The sequence below is a fragment of the Canis lupus genome, chromosome 2 (assembly GCF_011100685.1).
Source record: "Canis lupus familiaris isolate Mischka breed German Shepherd chromosome 2, alternate assembly UU_Cfam_GSD_1.0, whole genome shotgun sequence".
Classification (NCBI taxonomy): Eukaryota; Metazoa; Chordata; class Mammalia; order Carnivora; family Canidae; genus Canis; species Canis lupus.
This window is the reverse complement of record NC_049223.1, coordinates 80,156,116-80,183,622: the sequence shown is the minus strand read 5'-3', so window position 1 is coordinate 80,183,622 and position 27,507 is coordinate 80,156,116. Positions and strand designations below refer to the sequence as shown.

The window sequence follows — 27,507 nt, the reverse complement described above, 5'->3', positions numbered from 1 at the left end:
TCCCTGGGTCGGCGTCCTCACGTCAGTCAGGTGGAGTCAACACCTGCTCCACAGACGCCGTGTTGTGCAGAATGAGACCAAACAGGAGCTAGTGTGCACTGGATACTTGCTCTCCCTGTCACGGGGGCCCTTTATTTAAACTCGCTGTGTCTGGCTTCTCAGTGTAGAACAGGGGTAAGAATAGAATCTTCCACGGAGACTTGCCAGGAGATAAGGAAATAATTCATGAAAAGAGTGCCTGGCGCGCCAGCGTACGGCGGCCCAGGGCGACAGCTGTCCGCGCTCGGGACCGTGAGCAGCCCCACGCGAGCTCCTCCGTCTGGTCCCCGTGGCCACGTGCAGGCGCAGTTGTGCCCATTGGACAGATGAGGCTCGGAAGGGTGAGGCCCCGGTCCAAGGTCTTGCAGACGTTTGGGGGCTGCCACCAGGGCTTCCCACGTGTTCATGTTCGCGGGCCGGGAGGACCCGGGTCCCCAGCCCCTAGCCGAGTGGGGAGTCCGCCCGTTTTGGGTAGAAGGGCCGGGGGAGACCCTGATCCAGAGCCAGGGAGGGCAGGACAAGCGGGAAAGTGGGGGGGGGGGGCGGCAGGCTATCTGGTCTGTCCTCCGACGGCGCCTCCCGAGGCACCCCAGGCATTGGCTTCCACTGCAGGCCCGGTGGCCTCTCCAGCTCTGCAGACAGTGGGGCCCCCCTGCCACCCCAGCGCTGGCTCCCACGGAGGGTCTGTGACATGGTTCCTGTGCGCCCCCCAGGGGCCTGCAGGGAGGACGAGGTGCCCGGGCACTGGCAAGCCAGCGGCAGGTGTGCCCCACCTTCCCTGCCAGCGCTCCCTCTCACCTGGCCCGCGGGCAGGACGGGGCGGCCGCCGGGGTTCTGGGTGGCGCTGGGTGCGACCTCAGCCCCCAAACGTCTACAATGCCCGTCCCTGGGGTGCCACTCACATGCCAGGGAACACCCCGGCACGTTCTTGGGTGGGCTGAGCCTCGGGGGATGGGTGGGGGAGCCTCGTTCAGAGCCGGGCCAGGTCCCTCGGTCTGTCCTGTCTTCAGGGCTGGTAGCCTGGGGCCTGACTGCCTCTCAGACTTTCTCTTCTGCACCTGGAGGTGGTGGCGTCTCTGGATGGGGAAAGGTCATCAGCGGTCTTGGTAAAGGGGACAGAGCGCCCTGGAGACACCAAGGTCTCTGAGATGGCGAGGGTCAGAAAGCTGTAGTAAGGATCCTGAGGCAGTCTGGGTGGTCTCCCCATGTTACAGATGGGGACGCTGAGGCCCGGAGAGCAGGGAGAGATGTGCTCAGGGTCCTTGTTGGGTTTCTGGCAGAACCAGGACCAGGTCAAGGCGCTCCCCGCTGTGTCACGCTGCCTCCTTGGCAGGGCCCTGTGGATGCTGCGTCTTCTGGGAAGCCCCCCCGGATTGCCCCTGTGCAAGAGTTTTCCATCTGTCTCAGTGCTTCTCAAGGCCTCCCGTGCACATCTGGTCGCCTGTGCTTGGTGTCATGTGTGGGGACTGCTGATTAACCCCTGGGTTTCTCTGGCCAGTTGGAGGGCAGGGTCAGTGGTGGGTTTATTCCTGCCCTCCCAGTACCCAGCACAGGGCCTGGCCTGGGGCTGGTGCTTACTAAGAGAGAAAGAGAGAGAGAGAGAGAGAGAGAGAGAGTGATGGGTGAACAGGAGAGAGGGAATCCAAGTGGGAAAGAGGAGGAGGGAAGGAGAGTGAATTGGGGGTTCAGCCTCCAGAGGGGGTGGGGCATGATGGAGGCAGGCCCTCCCCTACACCCCCTGACCTGTTTCTCTGCTCGCCCCGCAGGAGGCGTCCCCTGGGACCTGGAGAGTCCTCCCGTGTGCCTGACTGTGGGGCCGGGACCCATCCGCACCCTTCTGAGCCTGGAGGATGCCGTGTGGGCCAGCTGTGGGCCTCGTGTCACCGTGCTGGATGCCACCAGCTTACAGACTCAGGTATTGGCCCTGCTTCCTCGCTCAGGGCCGCTGGCCTGCGGGCCACCTGCCGGGCACGCCCTCGCTGCCCCTTCTCGTGCCCTACCTGGCACCGTGTTGGGCCTCAGGGGTTACTGAGAGTTTGTCGAGCAGCACAGCGGGCCCTGAATTGCTGCTGGACCCCGGCCTCTGCCCCAGCACGCGTCCCCGGGCTGCCTGGAGGGGAAGGGTCCCGACCACTGGGCTGAGCCGTGATCTGGACCCTGGGCTGAGTCTCTTGCTGCCCGTGGAGCCGGAACCTGCCCCACACTGTACCCAGGAGCCAGCTGTGCCGAGGGGAGGCCTGTGTGGACGCCGCCACCTTGGGGGCTGGGCTCTCTCAAGAGCCTAGAGGTGGAAACCGCCGGGTCGTCCTTGCCCTGTTGTGAGCTGAGCACTGCCTTGGCCGCCGGGGTGTGGGCCTGGTCCTGGGGCTCTGTCCTGACTCAGCCTGGGTGCATGCCCATCAGCGACCTACCGCATTGCCCGCCCTGCCTCCCCACACCCTCTTGGGGCCCATCTAGGGCCACAGGTGTAGACTTGGGCATGGTGCCCCAGTGGTACTTAGTGAGTTTGCCATCATTCGGTTTGTTGGGATTATCATCTTGGAGGGAGGCCTTGGTAACCGGGCCCGGGGCAGAGGTCTGGGTGTGGGCTCGGGGCCGGAACAGACAGGTGCCCCAGGTGAGCTTCTGTGAGGGGACGATTGCCATCTGCCCACTGGGTCATCTCTATAAATTGGCTGTGAATTGGTTACTTAATAGCCCAGCAAGAGCACCCAGGGGTTCCTGCCGGTGTGAGATCACAGGTGTTGAGGGCTGGATCAGGTGGGGAAACTGAGGCGCAGGGAGCTGTGGGCGAGCCCTGGGGCCCTGGCTTGAGTTTCAGGGACGTGGTGATTACTGTCCCAGTTTTGTTGGAACCTGAGGGCAGTCTCTGCAGCTGCGCACGCCCGGTTCTGCATCCCAGCGCTGCCACCCACCTGCTGGTGCCATTAGGGCCCCCCATTCGTGACTCCTAGTTCCCATCGGTGAAAGGGGGTTCACGTCCCCTCCCTGGGGGCCTCTCGCTCGCTTGGGAGCCACAGTCCTGGTCAGCACCAGCTTCGGGATACGTTTGATCAGAGGCTCCTCGGTGCTGGGAGGGGAGGAGGAGGGATGACGTCCCAGCCTGTCAGCCGGGAGGGGTGAGGCGGAGCTCTGGGCAGAACCATCAGGTTTAGGCTTTGAGGTCTCATCCTTCAGAGGAGAAGGATGTTGGGGGCTGAAGGTGACCCCTGGGCCCTGCTCTGGGGCTGTTTGGGCAGCAGCCTCCCCGAGTGCTGGGAATGCCCCATGAGGGCCTGTGGCTGGGCCAGGTGGAGGGGCCCCAGGCCTGGACGGGAGGGAGGCGGCTGCCTTTCTCCTGAGGGGCAGTCAGAGCTCAGGGTGGGGGAGCCTTGAGCGGCTGTAGCCACAGACCCCCTTCCCAGCCCTTGCTTTGCGTTGAGGGGCTTGCCTGCTACCTCCCACCTGCCCCAAGGGCCTCTCACATCCTTCACCTTCTGAGAGGAAGGAGAGCTGCCTCCCTCGGGCCTTCCGGATCCCCAGAGCTCCTGGGTCTCAAGCCATTTGCAGGAGGAAGGATGAGGCCCATCTATAACTCCTTGGCCTCACCCCTGTACGACCTCCCCCCCCCCCCGCCCGGTCCCTGCATCGTCCTTAGGCCAGGCCCAGGTGCCCTCTTGGCCTCTTGCTGGCACCCTGTGCAGGCTCTGACCGGTGTGTGGAGGAGAGCCGTGGTGAGGGGCGCTCAGCCAGCGGTGGAGCACTGGGGCCCAGTTGAGGGCAGCCTCCAGACTGATGGGGGAGACCCGGCCCTGCCCTTGGAGGGCCTCTGATCCAGTGGGGAGATACCACCTGCCCTTGGGAGGCCTTCAGTCAAATGGGGGAGACCCAGCCCTGCCCTTGGGGGCCTCCGTTCTGATGGGGGTGACACAACCTCTATTCTGGTGGGAAAAGTGAGCCCAGAGACATGAAGAAGGGAAGGAGCAGGCCCTCCGACTGTCCTGTTGGCCAAAGGACGCTCTCAGCACTCCACCAGGGGCAGTGGAGGGAGAGGGAGGAGGCGGCTGAGGACACTAGGAGGCAGGCTGTGAACCAAGACGTGTCTCCAAAGAAGAGGATCTTCTAAGGAAGGGCCCAGAGGACCCAGAAACCATGTGGAAGTCAGCGGCTGGTGGTTGCTGGGAGGGAGGTGTGGGCAGCAGGGCCTGAGCCCTGGTGAAAGCTGGGCCCCCTGTGCCCCGCCGCCCCAGGGCCCTGAGACTTTCTGGAAGAGGGGATTGGGATGCATCACCGAGGGCAGAGGCCCCGGTCTCTGTCCTGGCCACGCCCCCCGGGTTCCCTGGGCACCCCACTCTCTTGGAGGTGTGTGGTTGGCTGGCCGGCTGCTTCTGAGGCGCTGGCTCTGTCCTGCCAAGCCGTGCACCCTTGGACAAGGTGCTGAGCCCCCCTGGGAGAATGAGGTGATAACAGGACTTTGTAGAGGGTTGAATGAGAACACTTACTTAAGGGCTGTTCCACACAGGGCCTGGCACTTAGCAAGTGCTCAACGAACCTTAGTTGTCATTGTAATTATCTGTCTCACTCGAATCCTCGTTACCATGTGTATATGGCTTATCTGGAGACTCCGGCTCCCTTTGAGTTGGGGCTGCTGGTTGGTGTGGGCCGTGCGCCCGCGTCGCAGGGCTGCCGTCCTCGCTGTGTGGGCAGGAAGGCTTCCTCTTGCCGACAGCCATCCTAGGAGCGTGAGATGGATGAAGGGAAGGACAGGGATGGGGCCGGGCCCTGGCCATCATTCACCCCATTTTGCCGCTCACCGGCCGCAGTGCAGTCCTGCCCGGGCCCCGGAGCTCAGCTCTGGCCCCACCGTCCCTGGGGCCGAGCAGCCACCAGGCTGCAGCTTGAGGCTGCGATGATTTAAGATTAGTTCTGGACCAGCTGCTCTCAAGAAGGGGATCAATATGGCCTTTTACCTGCTTGGCACACCGCGGAGGGCGTCAGGAGGGCGATGGGTGCGGGGAGGTGGGACGGAGGAAGGGGTGGCGGGTCGGAGGGAGCACGCGCCCTGCCCTGTCTGCTGCGGGGAAATGGAAAAGTTTGCGTGCTGCACGGTGCGGGCAGCTCACCTTCAGTCACACCGGCCTTCGGCAGGGAACGAGGTGAGCGGCATGCATATTTAATAAAGCTGCACCACGCGCCGCTCGCTCGAAGAGAGGAAGCCTGCCCACCTTGGCGCGGGGCTCTGGAAGCAGCCTGGCCTGGCTGCTGCCCCTGCTGCCCGGCTCATGGTCATGGGCAGCCGGGCCTGGGGGTGCAGGCTGGAGACCCAGCTGCCGTCCTGGGGCTCAGCACCCGTCTCTGCAGAGCACCTCGCTTTGGAGGGAGGGCATTGCTTATGCGCGGCGACGATGTGGTGCATCCTCCCCCCGGATGGAGAAAAGCCTCCGTGGGGATTATTTTTTTTAAGATTTTTTATTTATTTATTCATGAGAGACACAGAGACAGAGAGAGAGAGAGAGGCAGAGACACAGGCAGAGGGAGAAACAGGCTCCATGCAGGGAGCCCGACGTGGGACTCGATCCCAGGTCTCCAGGATCACGCCCTGGGCTGAAGGCAGGTGCTAAACTGCTGAGCCACCCAGGGATCCCCCCTCCGTGGGGATTTGAGACACTTGGGTCTAACTGCTCAGCGCCCCGAGCCAGGCGGCCTAGGAGTGCGCTGATGGCTGAACGCGGCCCGGCGAGGCTCTGGCCCAAATTGTGGAGCCATGGGGAGTTACTCTAGGGATTGCCTTAACTCTCAGGAGCCTCCCCTGGTTTTTCCCACACCCAGGAAATAATAACAACCAACATCTATTGAATACTGCGTGTGGATCGGGTATGGATTTTAAGTACTTTGCATAGGTGAACTTGCTCAATCCTCAGATCACCCTATGAGATGAGTATTATTTTTATTCCCACTTTATGAATGAGGAAACAGGTACAGAGAGGTTAAGTGACCTGCCCAAGGTCACACAGCTAGATCTGAACACGGGCGTCTGGCTCCCGAGTCTGCTCTCAATCTGCGTCGGCTGCCTGGGTAGGCGGAAGGCTGTCTCCTTGGGGCTGTATTTGCTCCCCGCGGGTTACGCCCTGAGATATGTCACTCCCGGGAACTCCCATTCATTTATGTACCTGCTTTTTCCAGCAACACGTCTTCCAGGCCGAGGATGGCTGCTTGTTCATCCTCATTGCCCCGGGGTCGGGCTCACATGCAGTGCTGCGAGTCAGTAGTCATGGTGGGTGGGCAGATGGGCATCCCGATTCCCAGGCCCTCTGTGTGGGATGCTGGAGGGATGGACGTGAGCAAGACCTGGCCTCAGCTCCTGGGGAGCTCAGAGTCCAGTGTGGGGAGCAGACCTGGGGCGCTCAGTGTCAGCCCCGGGTGCGGAGACCAGGAGGGGGCAAGCCCAGGCCCAACGGGAACACAGAGGGGGTACCAGGGGTGCCAGATCCAGCCGGAGAGGTTCCTAGAGGTCAGGACCCCTGAGCTGGTCTGAGCAGGTGCGTGGCTGTGGTGAGTGGAGGATGGGAGGGGGCAGGGAGGGTGCACGGTTTGGAGGCTCCCTGGGGACAGGCCTCTGTCCCCATTTAGGTCCACTTGGCCCCTGTCCGCTGCCCCCACCCTGCTGAGCCCGCCCCCTGCGGAGCCAGCACCCACCGTCCGTCTCCTGGTTTAACACTTGCCCCCACCTGCTTGTTCAGCTCCTTGATCCCAGCGGAGCAGCCGCGAGACCTGTTAAATAATAACGCAGCTCGCCAGGGCCTGTGTCAACACGGCATCCTCGTGTTCATTATCTAGATCGGCACCTTCAAAGTCTAATCCAGTCGCATGGAGTTCATTTTAACCGATCGCTGGAGGGGAAGCCGGCTGTGGGATGATTGCTGCATCTTAATTAAAAAAAAAAAAAAAAACGTATTGGGGACAGGTCGCCTGGAAAGCGCCGGAACAGAGGGCAGGTGGTGCCAGTGTTTGGGCAGGGGCCTGGCTCCCGTCCCGCAGGGCTGTTGCGAGGGTTAATGGGGGCAAGCTCTCCCTCATTAGACCCCAGCTCCCCTCCGACTGCAGAGAAGTCGGTCAGGACCACCTCCCCTCCTCCACACGCACCGGGTCACAGCCCTGTGCCCCACCGCCGCCGCAGCACCACGCTCCTTCACAGCGCTGGCCACAGCTGCATGTTGACGTTTTGGGGACAATTACTGGATTAACCAGAGCGAGGCTGTGCAGGCAGGACCACGCCTGGTTGGCTCCCATCGCATCCCGGGTGCTGAGAGGCTGATGCGCAGCGGGTCCTCAGTGCAGGGCTGTGACGGCCTGGGCCTTTCCCGCAGGGGAGTGGGCTCTGGCGGTGGCAGGCCCCCTGGGCGGGGAGCGGAGCCCTGGACGGCGTGTGCTGGTGACCTGCTTCAGGGCTCAGCGCCGGGCACGTGAAGGGCCGGGGATCCCACCCCCTGCTGTCGCCGCACCCTCAGCGCCTGGGCGCTGGCCTCTGAGACGGGCACTGAGGCTTGTTGTCACCAGGCGGTGCCCGGAAAGAAACTTCTCCGGATTCCTGAACACCGGCAGCCGCCGGATGTCCCCCTGCCCACCCCCACATACAGCCTTCCCCACCCTTAATTTTCACGTTTAGTGCCCAAACTTAGTTTGCATGTATTAGCTGTTGTAAATCTATCATAACAGTGTGACGTGGCATGAATAATGCATCACTGGGCTGTATTAGTTTTCTGTCTTCTATCTTATTTATGACATGAAACGGGTGGGAATTTGCAAAAGCAAAATCTAGGCGCGGGGTTTCCTGGGTAATGGTATGCAAATTGGCGTGAAGGCGGAAAGATTCACCGGGTCCTCGGGGTGCCCGAGCCCTGGGGTGCGGGCCACCTGAGCAAGGAGGGCAGGGCTCACATCCCTGCACGGAGTCATCTCTGTCCCACGGTCTTGTCTTCATGTTTTAAGTGTGTGTGTGTCATTGCTGTTGTCATCCTGGGTTTTTCTGTTTTTGTTTTTGTTTTTTTGTTTTTTGTAAACCGAAAAGTTGGCAGGGGAAACTTGAGACGCAGATTTTCTAAAGGTTGTGGAGACTTCTCGGGAGGCTCAGACAGTGAGCATTTTCCAGCAGCGGGAGGAATTGCGGCTAGACTTACAGAAGGACTTCCTTCCAGGAGGCTTGTGAAGGACGGGGTGGGGGTGGGGTGGGTTTGGGGATCCCACGCGGGCGGGGGGGCGGCCCTGGCCCTGTATCGAGGGGCCAGGCGTGGCTCAGTGCCAGCTCTGCTCCAGGGGCCTGGGGGTGGTCGTGAGGCGTATCTCCAAGGCTAAGGGGCAGGGCTCCAGGCCCCTCCCTCCTCACCGGGAAGAGCTCACCTCTTTCCTGTATCCCATATTTCATCTCCTCCTGTCCTGGAAGATTTAGGTCGCTGGAGGGTTTCATGCTTTAAAAACAAGTGGTTTGAAGCCGTTGGCTCAGGGAGCAGGCCTGGGAGGCCGTGGAGGAGCAGGGAGGCAGTGGGGGGGCAGGCGGAAGGGGATACTGTGGAGACGGCAGGGGGGCCGGAGGGGAGGGAGCGTGGACCCCAGCGGGGTGGGGTGGCCCTCCGTCTCCGCGTGCCTGTCCCCCAGCGTCCGGTTGGCAGCCCTCCCCTCCCCGGGTCTCCCGCGTCCCCCCCGCGCCTCTGCGGCCACCCTCCCCGCAGCCCTCCTGTAGGGGGGAGGGACCGAGCCCGGGGAGCAGCTGCCCAGCCCCCTGGAACCTGGCTGAGCCACGCGGAGCCACGGGCGGCCCCCCAGTGCTGGGCCTTTCACGCACTGGAGGCCGGGGCCTGGGCCCGGAACCGGACTCCAGTGTCGCTGCATGGGCCTGGCACGCTCGGACCCTTGCACGGCGGCCACGCCAAGCCCGGCGGCCGGGCCAGAAGCTCCAAGGGCGCAGTCCTGCTGCCGCGTCTCACCACCTGCTCATGTGTCTGCTGGCGCCGTGGTCACTGTGGGCTTGGGAGCTGGGCAGTGGCTTCGGGCCCTGGCCCCGCCGACCCAGGGCCTCCGCTTCCCCGCCTGTGAAGTGGGGATGATTATGGGACCTACCGCAGGGCTAAGCAGCTTGACAGCTGTTTTAGTGCCAGCCCTTGGTCAGGGTAACGTGGGCCACCCGGTGGTAGAGCCAGAGTCTCCAGCTCCTTCTGACTCGAATGCCCGGTCCCGAGGCCCAGGGTCCTCTGTGTGGTGGATGTAGGCGCCGCATCCTCCCGCAGGCCCGCGCGTTGTCAGCGGGGGCCGTGTCTCCCTGCCTGTTTTCCTACAGTACAGGTACAGGTACCGGTACAGGTACGGGTACGGGTACAGGTGTTGGGCCCACCTGTCTGTCTTCGGCTTTCCTTCTCCCTCTCCCTGGGCCCCGCCACCCCCTCCCTCCCTGCTGCCCCAGCTCCTCTCCTCCGCCTGGGCTCCGAGCCTCCCAGGGCTCCTGGCTGCTCCAAGCCTGTCACCCATGGCCTTCACACGGCTTCCCATGGGCCCTGGGCTCCGATGGCCAGAAGCAAAGGGCCGGGTGTCTGTCACCTCCCCCAGACACCTGGGAAGAGAGGGCAGTGAGGTGGGCCGGTGGCCAGGGGAGTAGCTGTCCTGGATGCAGGGGCCTTACCCCGGCGCCCGTGCTCTGCTGTGGGGCAGACACCCCTTCCATCGAGCCGGGGAGCCCAGGAGAGGAGTGACAGCGTGGCGGGGCGGGAGCCAGGCTTCCTGGAGCGGGGTCGGTGAGGATGGGTGTGTGGGAAGAGGCTCCCGGGAGTGTGAGCAAACACATAGAGGTGAGGACAGCTTGCGTGTGCGCGTGTGTGAGCACGTGTGAGCACGTGTGTGCACGCAGGTGAGAGGGGGGATTGATGGATTACACTAACATCGTTTTGTCCTTGACTGTAGCTTGAATCCTGTTGACAGCATCCGTCGGGCTCTGGGGATCTGGGCCAAGCCTGGAATCCTTTCCCTATCCCCGCGGTTCCCGCGCCCCCTGCCCAGCAGACTTGGGAGCAGATCTGTGCCCGGAGCTGAGCCGTGACCCTTCCTGGTGCGTCCCCACCCTCAGCAGGAGGGCGGCACTGCCTCCTCGGCCGCCTGCTCACCTCTGCTGCTGTGGCCGAGGGGCGTCCAGAACGTGGGGGGTAGGGCTTATGTGCGTCGGGACAGGCAGGTTTAGTGTGGGGATTTTTAACTTTTGGGGGGAGCTAAGGGCAGTTGCAGACTCTTTTGAGGTGTTGGCAAAGGCGATTGACCGTCTTTCTAGAAAAATGTACCAAAGGTGGACATTTTTTCACAGTTAATTCCAAGACAGATTGTTAAAAGTTTGGGACAGGCTGTCAGTCTTGGAGCTGGCGGGGCCGTCCATCTGTCCGTCCCTCCTGGGTTCCCCAGGTGGCTCCAAGCTGGAAGAGTCCAGCACCGGGTCAGGTCCTGAGAGCCAGGAAAACGAGCCCTCTGCTACTGGCCATCATCCCTTGGCCGCGACCAAGTCAGACCCCAAAGGCAGCACGTGGGGACAGGAGGGAGCCCACACCGCAGTGTCTTTGCGTGGCTCGGAGACCGGGTGTGGGCTGTGGAGTCCCCCCAGGGTGACCGTCTGTCCCCGCTTGCCCGGGACAGGGCATCAGGCTCTGGTGCGACGCCTCCCCCGGGATGGCTGGTCACCCTGAGCGGAATCCTGGCGTTCCCCTCCCCGTTTCCTGCACTGTGACTTTGTGAGTGTCATTCAGCCTCTCTATTTGTTTCCTCAGCTGTGAAATGTTGATAAGAGTAAGACAGATAAAGAAAGGGAGAGGAGTTGTCGTGCCCACTGCCTTCCCGCCACAGACTGTGCCTGCCCACCTGCCCAGGGCAGCCGCTCGGGGCGCGACCGCTGCGTCTCCATCCCCAGCCTGTCCCCTGGCTGGCGGAGTGAGCCCGCGCCATGGCTTTCCCCAGGCCTCGGTGTCGTGCCCGCTCCACGAGGATGGCAGGCTGGTGCCCTCGTCCCAGGTGGCCAGGGCGTGACGTGGAGGCAGGGGCAGCTGAGGGGCTGACGTGTGCCCTGTGGCTGAGCTCTGGAGCAGGCCACCGGCCCGGTGCCCGAGCAGGGAGGGAAGGAGAGCTCCGCATGCTCACACCCTTCTGGGGTGCTTGGTAGGAGGTGCCTGGGGGGCGTCCCGGGCTTGGAGTCCAGGGGGCAGGCCCATGCCCAGCTCTGCCCCTGCCCCGTGGGGCCACCTGGGCTGGCATCCCCCTTTCTAGGTTCGGACCATCTTCTCTTGTCAAGGTCTCTGCAAGGATGAAATACGGTGGCATGGGGAGGGCCTGGCACACAGCAGGTGCCCAGCAAGCCGCAGCCAGGCCAGCCTTCTGCCGTTTCCTCGGCAGCCCCCAGCCAGCCCCAGACGCCCCCGCGCTCATTCCCGGCTCCTTGGCATCCTCTCAGCTCTAATGACTTTGAGTGCTGAGCTGCTCACCCTGGGAATTTATAGAAACTGAGCACAGAAGCGTCACCTGGAGACACATAAATATTGTACGATGGAGGTTGGGCTGTGTCAGCAGTATTTGGAGCGGTGTCACTCACCTGAAGCCTTCTGTGCACCTGCCCGCAGCGGGGCGAGGGGCACGGGCCGTGGTGGGCCCGTGTAGGACGCCTGGTCTGGTTCCAGCTCCCGAGCAGCTCCTAACTGCGGGTGGCGTGCACAGAGCTCTGGCGGTGGCCAGCTCCGCTGCGGACCCGGGGCCCCACACGGCAGGTTCTCCTCCTGGCCCTGCTGACAGGTGAGAGAGGAGAGCCACTTACCTGGCCAGAGATGAGCCGGGGGCTGGGGTCACACCCATGCCCTTTCCTCTGGCTGCCAGCTTTTTTTTTCTTTCTTTCTTTTTTTTTTTTTAATAATTTTGTCTCCCTCTCAACTGTTTATTTAAAGACATTTCAAACTACCTTAAAGTTGAAAGACTAGTACAACACACAAATATTCTTTAACCAACTGTCAGCATTCTGCTGTCATTTCCCCCCCATGTTATACTTACACTCCTTTTTTTGGCTGTACCACTTAAAAGTGGGTTGCAGACATTTTTATTCTTCGCCCCTAAATAGAGAAGGGCAGCATGGCTGTCCTATACATAACTTCCACAGCATTATCATACCTGGGAATTCAACGTCAAATTGTGTCTGCAGGTGCATTTTCCCCAGTCACCACCCCCCCCGAAATATAACTTTTATAGCTTCTCTCCTGACCCCATGCAGGATCCAGCTGGGACTGAACATTGCATTTGGTTTTCATGCCTCATTAGTCTCCTTTTAATCTAGAATAATCTCTCTGCCTTTATTTTATTTATTTTAATTTTATTTATTTATTTTATTTTATATTTTATTTTATTTATTTATTTTATTTTTTGTTTTATTTATTTTATTTTATCTTATTTATTTTATATTTTATTTTATTTATTTTATTTTATTTATTTATTTTATTTTATTTTATTTCATTTTATATTTTATTTATTTTATATTTTATTTTATTTTATTTTATTATTTTATTTTTTTGTCTCCATGACACTGACTTTTTTGAGAAATCCAAGCCAGGGTCTCTTGAAAACTTCACAACCAGGAGCTAGTCAATGTTTTCCTGGATGGACTTTGAGCCTGTGGCTAGATTCTCTGTGGGGAAGCTGTGCACTTCTCAACGGATCTCTTGGTTCAGGGGTCCCTGTCCCAAAGGCACTGGTTCCCCTTTGTAATCACTTGGTCACTGGCAGGTGATCCTTGCAGAACAGGTGTCCTGTTCCTCAGCAAACTTTCACCCCAAACTTTCATAAATTAAAGAGGAGTTCCCCTTACCCCAACCCACCCCGCTTCTAATACCACCTCTACACATTTGTAGACTCTTTTTAAAAATCCAGTGGGCTATAATCCAGGGCAATCATTACTCTTGATACTCAAATTGCCTCAAATTTGGCCAAAAGGAGCTACTTGGTTTTGGCTCTTGGGTCCCTTGGACACTTCCATATTATTTGTCGGGCACGTCCTCGCTCTTCTGCCTCGGGGGAAGCTCTGGGCTCCTCTGCCACTTGCCCTGCCCGGAGGGGCCATTTCTCTGGGGTGACCCAAGCCGGTTCCCTCTCGGGAGTGGTGTCTCGTGTGCTCCCCGCCCCGGGTGTCATTGCTTCCAGACCCTTTCAGTGCGCAGGGCCAGGAACACAACTTAGGTTCACACAGACAGCTCTAACTCAGATCCGAGGCCGTGGACCTCCACCCTCACCTTCTCTCACTCCACCTTTGACTCTTCTCGCTGTGAGAACCCTGGCTCCCGAGAGTAACATCAGCGAGCTTCAGCCACACGGCAGGGTTTCCGAATCGCTGCGCCCGTCCCGCCACCCACAGCAAGCCTACTACTTAGTAGTAGGACTTCTTTGCAGATCTTTTTGTCCCTGAGGACCCAGGGTGCATAGTCAGAGTGCTGAGTTCCCAAGCTACCGGAATGGGTTCTTTCTACGTGGGCGTGGCCGTGCTCCAATAACTCGTAACTTAACCAGAACAGGTGGCAGGCGGGTGTAGTGTGAGGGCCACTCTTTGCAGACCACTGGTCTAGAATATCATCCTAACGGGGCGGCTCCCAGGACAGCGTAAGCAGCCGGCGGATCGCCCTGCAGAGGAGGGGCATGACTTTGCTGGTGGCAGCAGGGCAGAGGGCGCCTTCAGAGACAAGGTGGGTAGAGCCGTCTGGGAGGGAAGGAGGCCCCCCACTCCTGGGCTCCAAGAGCGGCCAGGGACTAGAGCAGGGATCCGGAGGTGAGAAATGGGAAGCCAGCACTGAGCCCAGCGGGCAGTGAGGGCTGGGCCTCGCTGCCGCCCGCCCCCACCGGGGGTACTGGGACCCATGCTGCCGACATGCCACCTCCTCCGCCCTGTGTTCCTGGCCTGGCCTCCGAGGACCTGGCTCCAGGGACAGGCTCCCAGCACGGGGAGGGGGCCCAGGAAGCTGGGAGATCATCAAGGAGGGAGGCGCTGGAGCTGCCGGCGTGCATCCTGCCCTTTCCCCCACCCCAGTACCACTGGGCTTGGCAGGTTTGCACAGGCCCTGGTGTAAAGCCCCCTAGGCCCGGGGACAGGCTTGTTATGCCTCTGGAGAAATGAGCCCAGATCTCCACCGCTGACTTCTCTTGTAATTGGGTTCTGACAGCAGCTCGCAGGGCCGAGCGGCTGCAGACTCGGGGGGGCCTTGCACGGCCCTAAGCCCCTTGGTCCCAGCGCGGCCTGGCTGTCTCGGAGGCAGGACACATTCTGCGCCCTTCCCCAGGAGCTGGGCGGCTGTCCTGCTGCACGGGGGTGAGCATGCGCACGCCTTCCCGCCGGCTGGCGTGTGTTCGTGCATTCCTGTGCAAATGCGTGCCGGCTGTCCTGGGGACAAGCTGGTGCCCCCTTCCAGCCTGCCACCCCCTCTGTGCATCCGTCTGCTGTGGACAGTGGGCCCTGTGGGACGTCAGGTCCAGCCTCAGTGGCTCGTCTGCGATGCACTCAGTGGGGCCTCTGCTGGCCTGTTTGGACGTGGTGTTCTTTTTTTTTTTTTTTTTTTTTTTTAATTTTTATTTATTTATGATAGTCACAGAGAGAGAGAGAGGCAGAGACACAGGCAGAGGGAGAAGCAGGCTCCATGCACCGGGAGCCCGACATGGGATTCGATCCCGGGTCTCCAGGATCGCGCCCTGGGCCAAAGGCAGGCGCCAAATCGCTGCGCCACCCAGGGATCCCTGGACGTGGTGTTCTGCGTGGGTCTGGGCTTCAGGAATGTCTTGAGTGCAGGCTGGTTCAGGAAGATAAGCACCCCTGAACCCCCTCGGCCAGGTTTCCAGAAGGACTAAGGAGAACAGAAGGCCAGTGCGGCCAGAGGTGTGGGGGGGAAGGGCCGGAGGGCTGGAGGGCCTGTCCCCTCGCCCTGCGTGGACTGGGCCCAGCTTGAGGCTGTGAGGGGCTTGGCCTCCCTCTGAATCCCAGAGGCTCACTGGCTGAGCCTCCAGTACCTGGGCCTCCACTGGGGCGCGGGGGGCAGGGGGCGAGGAAGGAGGAGCAGAGACCACTGCCAGCCCCTTGTCTGAGCAGGGGGCTTCCCGTCCTCTGAGTGTGCCGCACCTGACAGGAGGCCCCCTCGTGCTCCTGGGAGCCCCCACTTTGATGGGGACTACACGCCTCTGCCCTTGGTGAACTTCCTGTCTGAGAGGTAGCTGCAGCTCTGCTCTCGGGGTCCCCCCAGTGAGGGGGGTGCCCTGCCTCCCAGGAGCAGCCTGGCACACAGTGGGGGGAGAGCATGTTGCTCGGGCTCTCCCCCCCTCCCCTAATCTGGGGCCCTGGAGGCTCCTGTCCCCAGCAGCCTGTTAGGCCACCCCGGGCCACATGCAGAGCTCAGCCACAGGGACTGGCTGGGAAGAGCAGTTTTGTTGGTCGTGTCACAGTCTCGCCCTCATTGGCTTGGCTCCTGTGCAGACCCCCACCCGCCAGCTTCCTTATCTCCCTGGGAAACCCATTGGGGATCTGAGCCCGGGGGACCGGGGGCCACTCCTCACTTGTTCAGCCCATGCGAGGCCCACAGCCCTGGCCCCTGCCACACGGCTGGCCATCGAAGCCAACGTCCTTCAGAGGCAAACCTGACCATGTCACGCACCAGCCTAGCCGCTCTGGCACTTAACTGTCGCCAGCCTTCCCCATGGATGGCAGCGGCCTGGGGCAATCCAGCCCCTGCCCGCCTCCCCCTCCGTCTGACCACGGCCCCACCCTGACCCCTTTCTGATTCTCCCCACCCCAGCCCTGCTCCCCGGGACAGAATGCACCTGTTCTGTTTCTAATCTCCAGGACCTTCCCCCCCCCCGCACCCCGATTCCGATGTGTCTACTCTGCTGTTTCTTTGTCCTTTTTTTTTTTTTTTTTTTAAATCAAGCCCAGAGTCAAAACGAGAAGCCTTCAACCTAATAAGTGCCTGACATCCCATGATTGTTTTCGTTTCGTAAGTTTCAGGCGCACAGCTGTACATTTTGACATCTGTATATGTCACAAAGTCTAGTTACATCTGTCACTGTACAGCTGACCCCTCACCTGTTCTGCCTGCGCCCCCAAACCCCCTTCCCCTCTGGTAACCGCCAGTCTGTTCTCCGCATCTGTGAGGTTTTTTTTTTTTTTTTTTTTTTTTTTTTGAGTTTGTTTCTGTTTTATATCATTTTTTTGTTTGGTTTGGTTTTCTAGATTCCACGTAGGAATGAAATATTGCAGTATTTGCCTTTCTCTGGCTTATTTCACTCAGCATAATGCCTCCTAGGTCCATCCATGTTGCCGCAGATGGCATACGTCATCCTTTTGGTGGCTGAGTAACATCCCATGGTATCAGCACACCATATCTTCTTTATCCACCCATCTGCCGATGGACACTGAGGTTATTACCGTATCTTGGCGATCGTAAATGCGGACTTCAGTGAGCATAGGGGTGCACGCGTCTGTTCGAACACAACAGATGGTTGTGTTCTTTGAATAAATACCCAGAAGTGGGACAGCGGAGTCATAAGGTAGTCCTGCTCTTAATTTTTTGCACAACCCTCCATACTGGTTTCCACAGCGGCTGCACCAGTGCGCATCCCCACCAACGGTGCATGAAGGTCCTCTTATCTCTGCGTCTTCAGCACCACTTGATGATAGGTGTTGAGACGATAGGTTGCTGTTGTTTTGATTTGCATTTCCCTGACAACAACTGGTGATGTTGAGCATCTTCTCATGCGTCGGTTGGTCATCCGGATGTCTTTGGACACACATTTATTCAGATTCTCTACCCATTTTGAAATTGGCTTGTTTGGGGGTTTTGTGGTTGTTGTTGAGTTGTGTGAGTTCTTTATATATTTCGGACACTCACCCCCTCTCCCGTTCAGCAGGTTGCCTTTTTGTTTTGATGATGGGTTCCTCTGCTGTGCAGAAGCTTGTTAGTTCACCTTGTTTATTTTTACTTTTGTTTCCCTTGCCCCTGGGGTCGGATCCACAAAGATGTCACTAAGACCCCGGCCAGGGAGCTTACCACCTCTGTTTTCTTCTGGGAATTTTATGGTTTCAGGTCTCGCATTCAAATCTTGAATCCATTTTGAGTTCATCTTTGTGTCTGGTGCAAAATGGGCGTCCAGTTTCTTTCTTTTGCATATGGCTGTCTAGTTTTCCCAGCACCATTTATTGAAGAGATTGTCTTTTCTCCACGGTGTGTTCTGGGCTCCTTTGGCAGAGATTCATTGTCCAAATATGGGCAGGTTTATTTCTGGGCTCTCAGTTCTCTTCTGTTGACCTGCATGTCTCTTTTTGTACCAATGCCATACTGTCTTGATTACTGTAGTTTTGTGGTATAGTCTGAAATCAGGGAGCGTGATACCTCCAGCATTGTTTCTCTGTCTCAAGACCGCTTTGGCTATTTGGGATCTTTTGTGGTTCCATACACATTTCGGAATTATTGGTTATAGTCCTGCAAAGCATGCATTGGAACTTTGATGGGAATTGCATTAAATCTGTAGATTGTTTTGGGTAGGATGGACATTTTTACAATATTCTTACAATCCATGAGCCTGGAAGATCTTTCCATATATTCATGTCTTCTTCAGTTCCTTTAATCAATATCTTACAGTATTCCACATTTATTTTACTTCCTTGGTTAAATTTATCCCTAAGTATTTTATTCTTTCTGATACAATTGTAAATGGGGTTGTTTTCTTATTCTCTCTCTCTGATGAATCATTATTAGGTCCCAGAAATGCCACAAATGTCTGTATATTGATTTTTGTATCTTGCAAGTGTGCTGAATTCATTTATTAGGTGTAGTGGGTTGTTGTGGTGGTTGTTGTTGGCTTTTTTTTTTTTTTTGGTATGTTCTTTATGGTTTTCTGTATATAGTATCATGTCCCCTGGAAATAGTGACTGTTTTACTTCTTCCTTTCTGATTTGGATGCCTTTTATTTCTTTTGTTGCCTAATTGTTGTGACTAGGCCTTCTAGTTACTATGTTGAATAAAAGTGGTGAGAGTGGGCATCCTTGTCTTGTTCCTGTTCTTACAGGAAAAGCTTTTAGCTTTTAACTGTTGAGGATGATGTTATCTGTAGGATTGTCATATATACAGCCTTTATTATGTTGAGGTACATTCCCTTTATACCCACTTTGTTTTGAGAGTTTTTCCAACATCACAAATGGATATTGAATTTTGTCAAATGCTTTCCCTGCATCTATTAAGATGATCATATGATTGTCTTTCATTTTGTCAGTGTGCTCTTATGCATTAATTGATTGGCAGATGTTGAACATCCTTGTATCCCTGGAATGATCCCACTTGGTCATGGGGTATGGCCCTTTTAATGTATTGTTGGGTTCAGTTTGAGGACTTTTGCATCTATGTTCATCCAGGGTAGTGGGTGGCCTGTAATTGGTATCGGGGGTGGTTTTGATATCAGGGGTGATGCTGGCTTTGTAAAATATGTTTGAAAGCTTCCCCTCCCTTCAATTTTTGGGAAGACTTTGAGAAAGGTAGGTGTTAAATCCTCTTTGAATGTTAGTAGAATTCACAGGTGAAGCTACCTGGTCCTGGCCTTTTGTTTGCTGGCAGGTTTCAGATTGCTGTTAAAAATCTCTTTGCTAAAAAAAAAAAAAAAAAAATCTCTTTGCTCTAATAATCATTTTGCTCAGATTTTCTATTTCATCATGGTTCAGTCTTGGAAGTTTCTGATTTTATTTATTTGAGTCCTCTCTCTCTCTCTCTCTCTTTTTTCTTGGTTAGTCTGGCTAAGGGTTTGTCAGTCTAGTTTATTTTTTCAAAGAACCATCTCTTTGTTTCATTGATCTTATACATTGTCTTTTTTTTGGTTCCCATTTCACTTATTTTTGCTCTAATCTTTAGTATTTTCTTCTATCTACTAATTTTGAGGTTTGTTTCTTTTTTCTAATTCCTTTAGGTATAAAGTTATATAGTTTATTTGAGATTTTTCTTGTTTCTTGGGGTCAGTCTGCATCGCTTAGAACTGCCTCTACTGCTCCCCAAGATTTTTGATGTGTTGTGTTTCTGTTTTCATTTGTCTCTAGGTATTTTGGGGGGTTTCTTCTTTGCTTTCTTTTTCAACCCATTGGTTTTCCAGTACCATGTTTTTTAACCTTCCTATTTTTGTGATTTTTCTCATTTTCTTCTTGTAATTAATTGGTGGTTTCATACTATTGCGGTTGGAAAAGATGCTTGATAAAATGTCGGTTTTCTTGAATTTATTGAGACTTCTTTTGTGCTCAACATGTGATCTATCCCAGAGAATGCTCCATGTGCCCTTGAGAAGAATGTGTTTCCTGCTGCTTTTGGGTGGAATGTTCTGTAAATATCTGTTGAGTCCATCTGGTCTAATGTGTCCTTTAAGGCAGATGTTTCTTTATTCATTGTTATTGTCTGGATAATCTATCCATTGATGACGGTGGGGCATTAAAGTCTCCTACTAGTATTGCATTGCTGTCAATTTCCCCCTTCAGGTCTGTTAAGATTTGTTTTATATATTTTGGGGCTCCCTGTTGGATGCATATGTATTAATGAAAGTTATATCTTCTGGATTGACCTCTTTATCATTGTTTCGTGCTCCTGTTTGTCTTCTATTACAGTCTTTGCAGTCTATTTTGTATGAGTATCGATACCCCAGCTTTCTTTTCATTTCTATTTGCACGGAATATCTTTTTCCATCCCTTTCGCTTTCAGCCTGTGTGTGTCCTTGTCTCGACTCGATGTCAGTCTTCTGTATAGATGGGTCTTGCTCTGTATCCATTCAGCCACTCTGTGGCTTTTGATTGGAGCATTTAGTCCACCTACATTTAAAGTAATTATCAATAAAAAAAATAAAAAAAATAAAGTAATTATCAATACGTGTATACTCATTACCATTTTTTAAATTGTGTTCAGGATGTTTTTGTAGTTGCTGTCTGTTCCTTTCTTCTCTTGCTCTCTTCCCTTGTGGTATGATGGCTTTCTCCTGTTATGTTTAGATTCCTTTCTCATTTTCTTTTGTGCATTTATTATAAGTTTTTCCTTGTGGTTTACCTTGAGGTTCACATAAAATCTCCTATGACAACAGCAGTCTGTTTTAAGTTGATATCAATGTAATTTTAAGCACATTCTTAAGCTTTGCCCTTTTTACTCCTCACCCCTGTTGTTTTACATTTTTGATGACACATTTTACATTTTTACTTAACTAATGATTGTGATTTTAGTTAACTTTACCAGTTATATCATTTCATCTGTATGGTTGCTTTATAAGTGATAGGCTCACTATCTTTGCTATACATTTACCTTTTTTGGTAAGGTTTTTACTTTTGTATGTTTTCTTACTATTAATTTGTGCCATTTCTTTTAACCATAAAGGAGTCCCTTTGACATTTCTTGGGCTCGTTTGGTGGATGAACTCCTTTAGCTTTTGCTTATCTGGAAAGCTCTTAATCTCTCCTTCAGTTCTGAATAATAACCTTGTTGGGTAGAGAGTTCTTAGTTGGAAGATTTTTCCTTTCAGCACTTTAAATGTGTGTCATGCCACTCCTTTTTGGCCTGGAAAGTTTCTACTGAGAATCTGCTGATAGCCCTGTGGGATTTCCCTTATCCATAACACATTTTTCTCTTGCTGCTTTTAAGGTTTTCTCTTTATTTTTAGCTTGTATCATCTTAATTACCACATGTCTTGGTGTAGATCTCTTTGAGTTCATCTTGCTTAGAACTCTCCAGGTTTCTCGGACCTGGGTGTCTGATTCCTTCTCCAGATTAGGCATATTTTCAACATGTTTCAACATGTTTTGTGTTTCATTATTTCTTCTTTTCTGGCCCTTTCTCTCTCTCCCCCTCCTTCTGGGATCCCTATAATGTGAATGTCACTCCACTCGATGTTGTTCCAAAGGTCCCTTTGGATGTGTTCACTTTTCTTTATTCTTTTTTCATTTTGCTGCTCTGTCTGGGTGTTTTTCATTCCTTGTTTTCACTGATTTGTTCGACTTCATCTGGGCTGCCACTGGACGCCCCCAGTGGTATAACTTCTGTTTGGTATTTTCTTTCTTTTTGTTGAAGTTCTCACTGTGTTCTTCCAGAATTCTCCTGAATTTAGAGAGCACCTTTATGACCATCACTTTGAACTTTTTTTCAGGTAGATTGCTTATCTCTGTTTCATTTAATTCTTTCTTTCAGGGTTTGTCTTTTTGTTTGTTTGTTTTTGTTTTGTTTTGTTTTTTGAAATATTCCTCTGTCTCTTCATTTTGCCTTACTCTGTGTCTGTTTCGATGTATTAGGTAAGTTGTGAATCTCTCCCAGTCTTTTTTTTTTTTTAGGATTTTATTTATTTATTCATGAGAGACACACAGAGAGAGGCTCAATATGGGACTCAATCCCAGGACCCTGGGATCACAGCCTGAGCCTAAGATAGATGCTCAACAACTGAGCCACCCAAGTGCCTCCTCCCAGTCTTATAGGAGTAGCCTTATGTAGAGGATGACCTATGGGGCCCAGAAGTGCACCTTAGTTACCAGAGTCACGTTCTCAAGGGGTATCTCCTTTGTGCGTGTACATGCCCTCCTGTTGTGGTGGGGCCGTGGTTGTAGCACTTTGGGGGTGGGGCTGACTCCTGGCCTGGCTGGGGGCATGTCCATGGCTGCCAGGGTACATTGGTGGACAAGACTCTCAGTGGAGTCACCCAAGGCACTAGCAGGTCATAGAGAGAATCCCAAAATGGTACCCACCAGCACCAGTGTTAGTAAGGGAGGTGGAGATGCTCCTACCAATGTCTCGGTCCTTGTGGGCACCCCTGCTGTTTTCTACCCCTCTGGCGATCCTTTAAGATGGTTAGTAAATGGATCTTCATTATCAATGGTATATGTTTTTTTCAAATTAGTATTTTCAACTAGTTTCCAGGTTGAATGAGCAGGTGTAAGCCCCTTAAGAATGAGTTTTCTGTTCCTTCCAGTTTTCTGGTTTTCTTGAACATAATCCCCATTGATTTTCAAAACCTGGTATTTCGGGGGATCATCAGTCCTGTGGAGGATCTAAGGGTTGGGCCTGATGTGGAGCTTGAATTCCACATTCCTCAGGGAAGTTCTGTACCTTGTATGCCTCCAAATCGTGACGTGCCATGGCAGGACTTTTCCCTGGTGAGTTTGTGTCTCTGCCTCTCATCTCGTCTCGTTGCTGTCCTTTTATCTTTTGTTGTGGAGGTTCAGTTCATTCAATTTTCAGGTCCCTTTCAGAAGGAATTAATCCAAGAGCAGTTGTAGATTGTTGCGTGTAGGGGAGGAGGTGTGTTCAAGATCTTGTTACTCCACCATCCTGAACCCAACTCCCAAATGTTTCTTGGTTTATCAATTTTTGGACATTCCTGCTGTAAAAGATTAGAGTTTGAATCACACTACCCGCCTCCCTTTCCTGATCCTTCTGTTTGTTGCATTTGTAAATCTAGATAATGTACATAAGCTGTCATCTCCTCTTGCATTGACTTTTGGTCCTGACTTTCCCTTGTGTCACAGGGGCATGCTAGAGCCTGGCCTGTCAACTCCTGAGAGCGGGGTGTGTACGTTACCTCTTTCCTAGCTCCTTGTTCTGTAGTGCCATGTGGGTAGCTTGCGATGGGCCGTGTTATAAGTATTTACACCCCAGGAATCGGCAGACATGACAAACCAGGATTCCCCACCAGTTGTTAAACATTTACCAGCCTGCCCCTGCTGGGCTCCTGAGGTTCCCTTCTAGCCCTGAGTCTGGTTCAGGCAGAGGCTGGATGAGCTTGGTCCCCCCGAGGCTCAGCCAGCAGGCCCAGCCCAGCACCAACACCCTTCTTTCTGTGCCACAGCAAAGCTTCGAGGCGCACCAGGACGAGGCGGTGAGTGTGACACACATGGTGAAGGCAGGCAGTGGTGTCTGGATGGCCTTCTCCTCTGGCTCCTCCATCCGCCTCTTCCACACCGAGACACTGGAGCATCTACAGGAGATCAACATTGCCACCAGGACCACCTTCCTCTTGCCAGGTGAGTCTGCTGCTGGCCATTGCGCCCTGCCATTCCGGGCCTGTGCTGGGGAGGAGCTGACCTCCATGGAGCACCTTCCACGCCAGGCAGGGGTGTGTCCTGGTCCATTTATACCGTTAAGCCTCCTAGTGGTATTTGGCCAGCTTTGAAAACTGGGCCTCTAAATGGGGAGGCAGCAGGGCTGGATTTGAACTCAGGGCTGTCATTCCCAAGCCTCTCTTGCCATCATCACTCACCTCTTGCGGAAAGTGAGGCTCCAAGCTCAGCAGACTCTCCCAAGTTGGGCAGCTGGGTGGGAACCCAGGCCTGTCCACACCAGCGACTCCTCAGGCTAACCAGAAACCTGGTTCTGCCTCACATCATGTACAGAGTGTGAGGTGAGGGGAACGAGAGAAGGCTGACCAGGGGTCTCTTTCTTTAGAGGTTTTTCTGAGAAAGGCGACTGGCTTGGTTGGCTGGTTGGGGTGTGGAGGCAGGGGGAAAGCAGAGGGCTAGGACGTCATCCCCTTGGGGCCCCGCTCCCTCCTGCTGGGCTGTTGGTGGTACTCAGTGGAGAGGAGTAAGACCGGAGCTCACCTAACTCTCTGCTCGCTCCTCCCTGCATCTGCCTGAGGCCTCCGTGGAATCAGCTGCAGGCAACCTCCTTCCCATCTGCTGCCCAAGATGCTGCCCATACCCTGGCGGCTGTGCTGGAGGGAGCCAGGGCTGACACCTGCTCGGAGCCTGCTCCTACCCCCAGCTGGCTTTAGAGCTTGGCCCAGCTTCCACCAGACAGACGACTGGTCTGGGACGATGCAGGGGCTCCATCCTGTCCAAGCTGGGCTGGGTTCGGCAGCTGGGAGAGCCGAGGGGCCCTGGGGCTGGGGACACAGGCCTAGCATGGCAGGTGGGGAGCTAATTGTTACAGGGACTCAGCAGATGGGCCATGTAGAGGCCAGAAGTGGCCGTGTGCTGAGCTGGGGGACTGATCGCTGGGCTGGGCTGAAGGCAGGCACCTTAGCCAGAACCTCAGGGGCCATGGGGGCCTCCGTCTTACCACAGAAGCCTGGTCCCTAACTCCACTAGGGGACCCAGACACCACCCTGGCTCCTGCTTCCTCCCAGCCAGTCAAATAGTGATCCCTGAGTCTGGACTGGTGGTGATGGTGGGCCGGTTACTAACCCCAAGATCAGCGGCGGTAGTGACAGTGAGTAACGGCTGCCTGCCGCACACCTGCCCTGGCCCTGCAGGGAGCTGGGTTCCGAGGGTTTTATATACGGGGCCTCGCTTCACTGTAACCCACAGAGTGGGGTCATCCCCGTCGTACACACACAGAAGCTGAGGTTTACTCAGCTCGTCTCTTGTCGTGCGGTGGGCCAGAGGCCGGGCCAGGAGTCACCTGAGACTCCCACCGTGTGGAATGGGGAAGAGGTGGTTTCAGAGGTGCCCGGAGTCCTGGCTCGGCCACTGTGGGGCTCGGGTGGGTCTCTCTGCCTCCTGGAGTCTGTGGTCCCTGTGAAACCAGGCAGTTCTGGCTCCAGATAGATGCCTGCAGGCCTGGGGAGACGTCTGGGCCAGGCTTGGAGTGTGTGTGAGGATGTGAGGACAGTAAATGCTTACGTAACACGCTTTCAGGCCTGTGCCGTGTGGGCTCGGGGACCTGGGTCAGGGCTTTCCTCCTCCTCTTTTTCCTCCCTCCCTCCATCCCCCCTCCCTCCCTCCCTCCCTCCCTCCCTTCCCTCATCCCTTCCTCCCTCCCTCTCTCCTCTTCCAGTTTTATTGTATTCCACAGTATTTAGCCGTGATACAGGGTAAAGCCATTTTAACTACGATAAAGATTTCTCTCTATCACAGAAATGTTTCCACATTTTTGCTGATAGCTATATTATTTCAAGTTAGTGGAACAACAAAAAAAGTGGACCTTTTAAATCTCCTGGGCCTCCTCTGCAGGGCAGGGGCAGGGGAGGGGAGAGAAGGGTCAGCTTGTTGCAGGGCCAGAGGAGGGGCTGGCGGGCAGACCAGCCGCAGGGGGACAGCCGCGGCCTCTCCGGAACAGCTGTGGCTTTACCGTGTCAACTTAAGACGCACCTGCTCGTCCGCCGGCTTACTTGTCCTCCTCAGGTCTCCTTTAAGGAAGGAAGGACACTTGCTGTCCTTCTATGATGTTAGAGCCAGGGAAACGGAGACGTAGGAGGTGAAATGACCCAAGGCCAGAGCCAGGACCCTAATCATAGCCTCTCACAGGCTTCTTGTTCAGCATCCCCAGCCTCGGTTTCCCCATCTGTACAGGGAGGGGCTGAGATCTGAGCGGGATCTGGCTGTGTAGCGCAGGCAAGAGCTGGAGTCGGCCTGGCTCTGCCCCCCTCCAGCCCCGTGACAGGGTCCCCGCCTCTCAGGGAGGTCGGGTCTCACCCGAGGCAGTGCACGGACAGCGACCCACAGTCCCTGGCTGAGGGAGGCCCAGGCCACGGTGGCACCGCCCACTGGCATCATCCCTGTCCTCATGACGGTCCCTGCCCCTCACCGCGCCAGCCCTGCAGGCCACACGTGCTCCGGGGGCCCTGCTGCTCAGCCCCACTGTCCCGGCCATGTCCTTCTGGCTGCACCTGCTGCATCCAGCAGACAGATGCCACCTCTGGCTGGCCACACCTTCCTGGGCTGGGCCCTGGCACATCTGGGGGGGGTGTTAGGTTCCTGTGTGCAGGGCCTCCCCCAAGGTTCCCCAGGACTTCTGCCCCGGGCCCCCTTCCCCAAGCCCCACAGTTCCTGGTCAGCAACACCCTGGAGCCTGGAGCTCTGGCCGGCCAGGCCCCCCCACACCCGAGAGGAGGCGGTGAGAGCTGCCTTGGGGGAGGGGGGCGGCCTCAGACCACCTCACGTCGTGCCCTGGCCGGGAAACAACAGAGCGGGATCCTTCAGTTCTTTATTAGAGATATTTTTAAAAGGCTTTGAAGTATTTTTCTTCCCCCACACCACCAAATGAAATAATTGCATAATTAGTAATAAATTTGTTCCTCTTCCAAGTGTGGATTTTTTTAAGGGCGTGTTAAAAATTTATCACGCTTCCTTCCCCCGACCCCTCTTCCACGCATTCCACGCATGTACCCGCCTGGTATTAATGCGTTTTTGAACCTAAGCTCCCCCCTCCTCTTAACCAGACAGGTCATTAATAAAATGTTCTCCGAGCGCCTGAGCTTTTTAAAGTTGTATATCTCCAGATAGATGGCCTGGGTGAGCTGCTCGCTGCTGCATTAAGTCTCTGTGATAAAATATTTATCCACCATTAGAATGTTTTTTTTTTTTTCCCCCTTTCGGACTGTTTGTGAAGTATCTTGCTCTTTTCCTGGAGGCAGTCGGTGAGGAGGAGGGGCCCCAGAATGAGGTCCGCGGATGAAGTCGGTTCTCAGTTCTGCCACCTGCTTGGGGTTCCCGGCGCCCTCCTCTCGCCGGCTGCGGCTCGGTGTCCCGTGAGGGCCGGAGGGTGCGGGCGCCGCCGGGGAATGGTCTCTCCCTGGCTCAGGCCCCAGGGGCCCCGGAAAAGGAGGTGACACAGTGAGATGAAGAATCGGCCACTGTGCGCTCGCTGGGCTGAATTATTTCTGGGGGTTGGTGGCTCCGATGGAGCCGATCCCGAGCCACGGGTCTGGGTCCTTTTCCTGCTCACCGGTGTCACCCTAACGGCCTCCTGTATCCATCGTCCGCTCTGCGCTAAGGGCCGTGCCTCCCGGCCGCTGCGTCCTATACACGCGGAAAATTCTAATGATCGGAAGATGGAGCGAGGTAGGTGTGTGACACTCCCTGAGAGGTGAGACGAGGAGGACACTTGTGACGCCACACGCCGAGGATGGGCATCACGCCCGTGTCCTTTTTCGCTTTTCGGGTTTTCATTCATGTGTCCTTGAACTCCCACTCGGGCCCGGGGCACAGGCGCTCGGGAGCCGGGGAATCTGGGCCCAGACCAGCTGCGGCCCTGGTGAGGCCTCCGTCGGGGAAGGCAGGCGGGGGACAGAGACCTTGACCTGGGCCAGGCGGGGCCGGGTGGTGGCGGGGGGATGGCAGCCGGTGCCATACGCAGCACTGCTGAGCTCGGGAAGCCGGGGACCCTGCGGGCCTGGGGTGGCACCGTCTGAACCAACGCAGGTGTAGGGAGTCCCTGATCCATGAACCCAGACGCCATGGGAAATGGCTTCGGAGTCAAGACACGGACCCGCCTGTCGTCCTGGAGTTTCATTCCTGCCCCGAATCCGAGCAAAGTGGGACCCTCAGGGTTGGCATCATGCAGTCTGGCTCTTCCAGCCCCATCCTGCTGACGGGTCCATGTGCATCTGGGGCGGCACGGCCACCAGAGGGGGGGACCTCAGGGACTTCCTCTGTGCTGGGTTATTGTCCCCTGTCCCCACCCATTCTCCTCTGTGCTGGGTTATTGTCCTCTGTCCCCACCCGTTCTCCTCTGTCCTGGG

General features: G+C 55.5%; 1 protein-coding gene across 13 annotated transcripts in view; it reads left to right on the top strand.

Annotated features, from left to right (window-relative positions):
• ARHGEF10L (Rho guanine nucleotide exchange factor 10 like) overlaps nt 1–27,507 on the top strand; it is a 159,469-nt gene that overhangs the window by 127,059 nt on the left and 4,903 nt on the right. For all 13 annotated transcript variants that reach the window (XM_038531822.1, XM_038531816.1, XM_038531824.1 and 10 more), the window contains 2 exons: nt 1,806–1,954; nt 22,894–23,068. In XM_038531822.1, the coding sequence (XP_038387750.1) occupies nt 1,806–1,954; nt 22,894–23,068 (324 nt within the window). The remainder of the gene's footprint in view (nt 1–1,805; nt 1,955–22,893; nt 23,069–27,507) is intronic.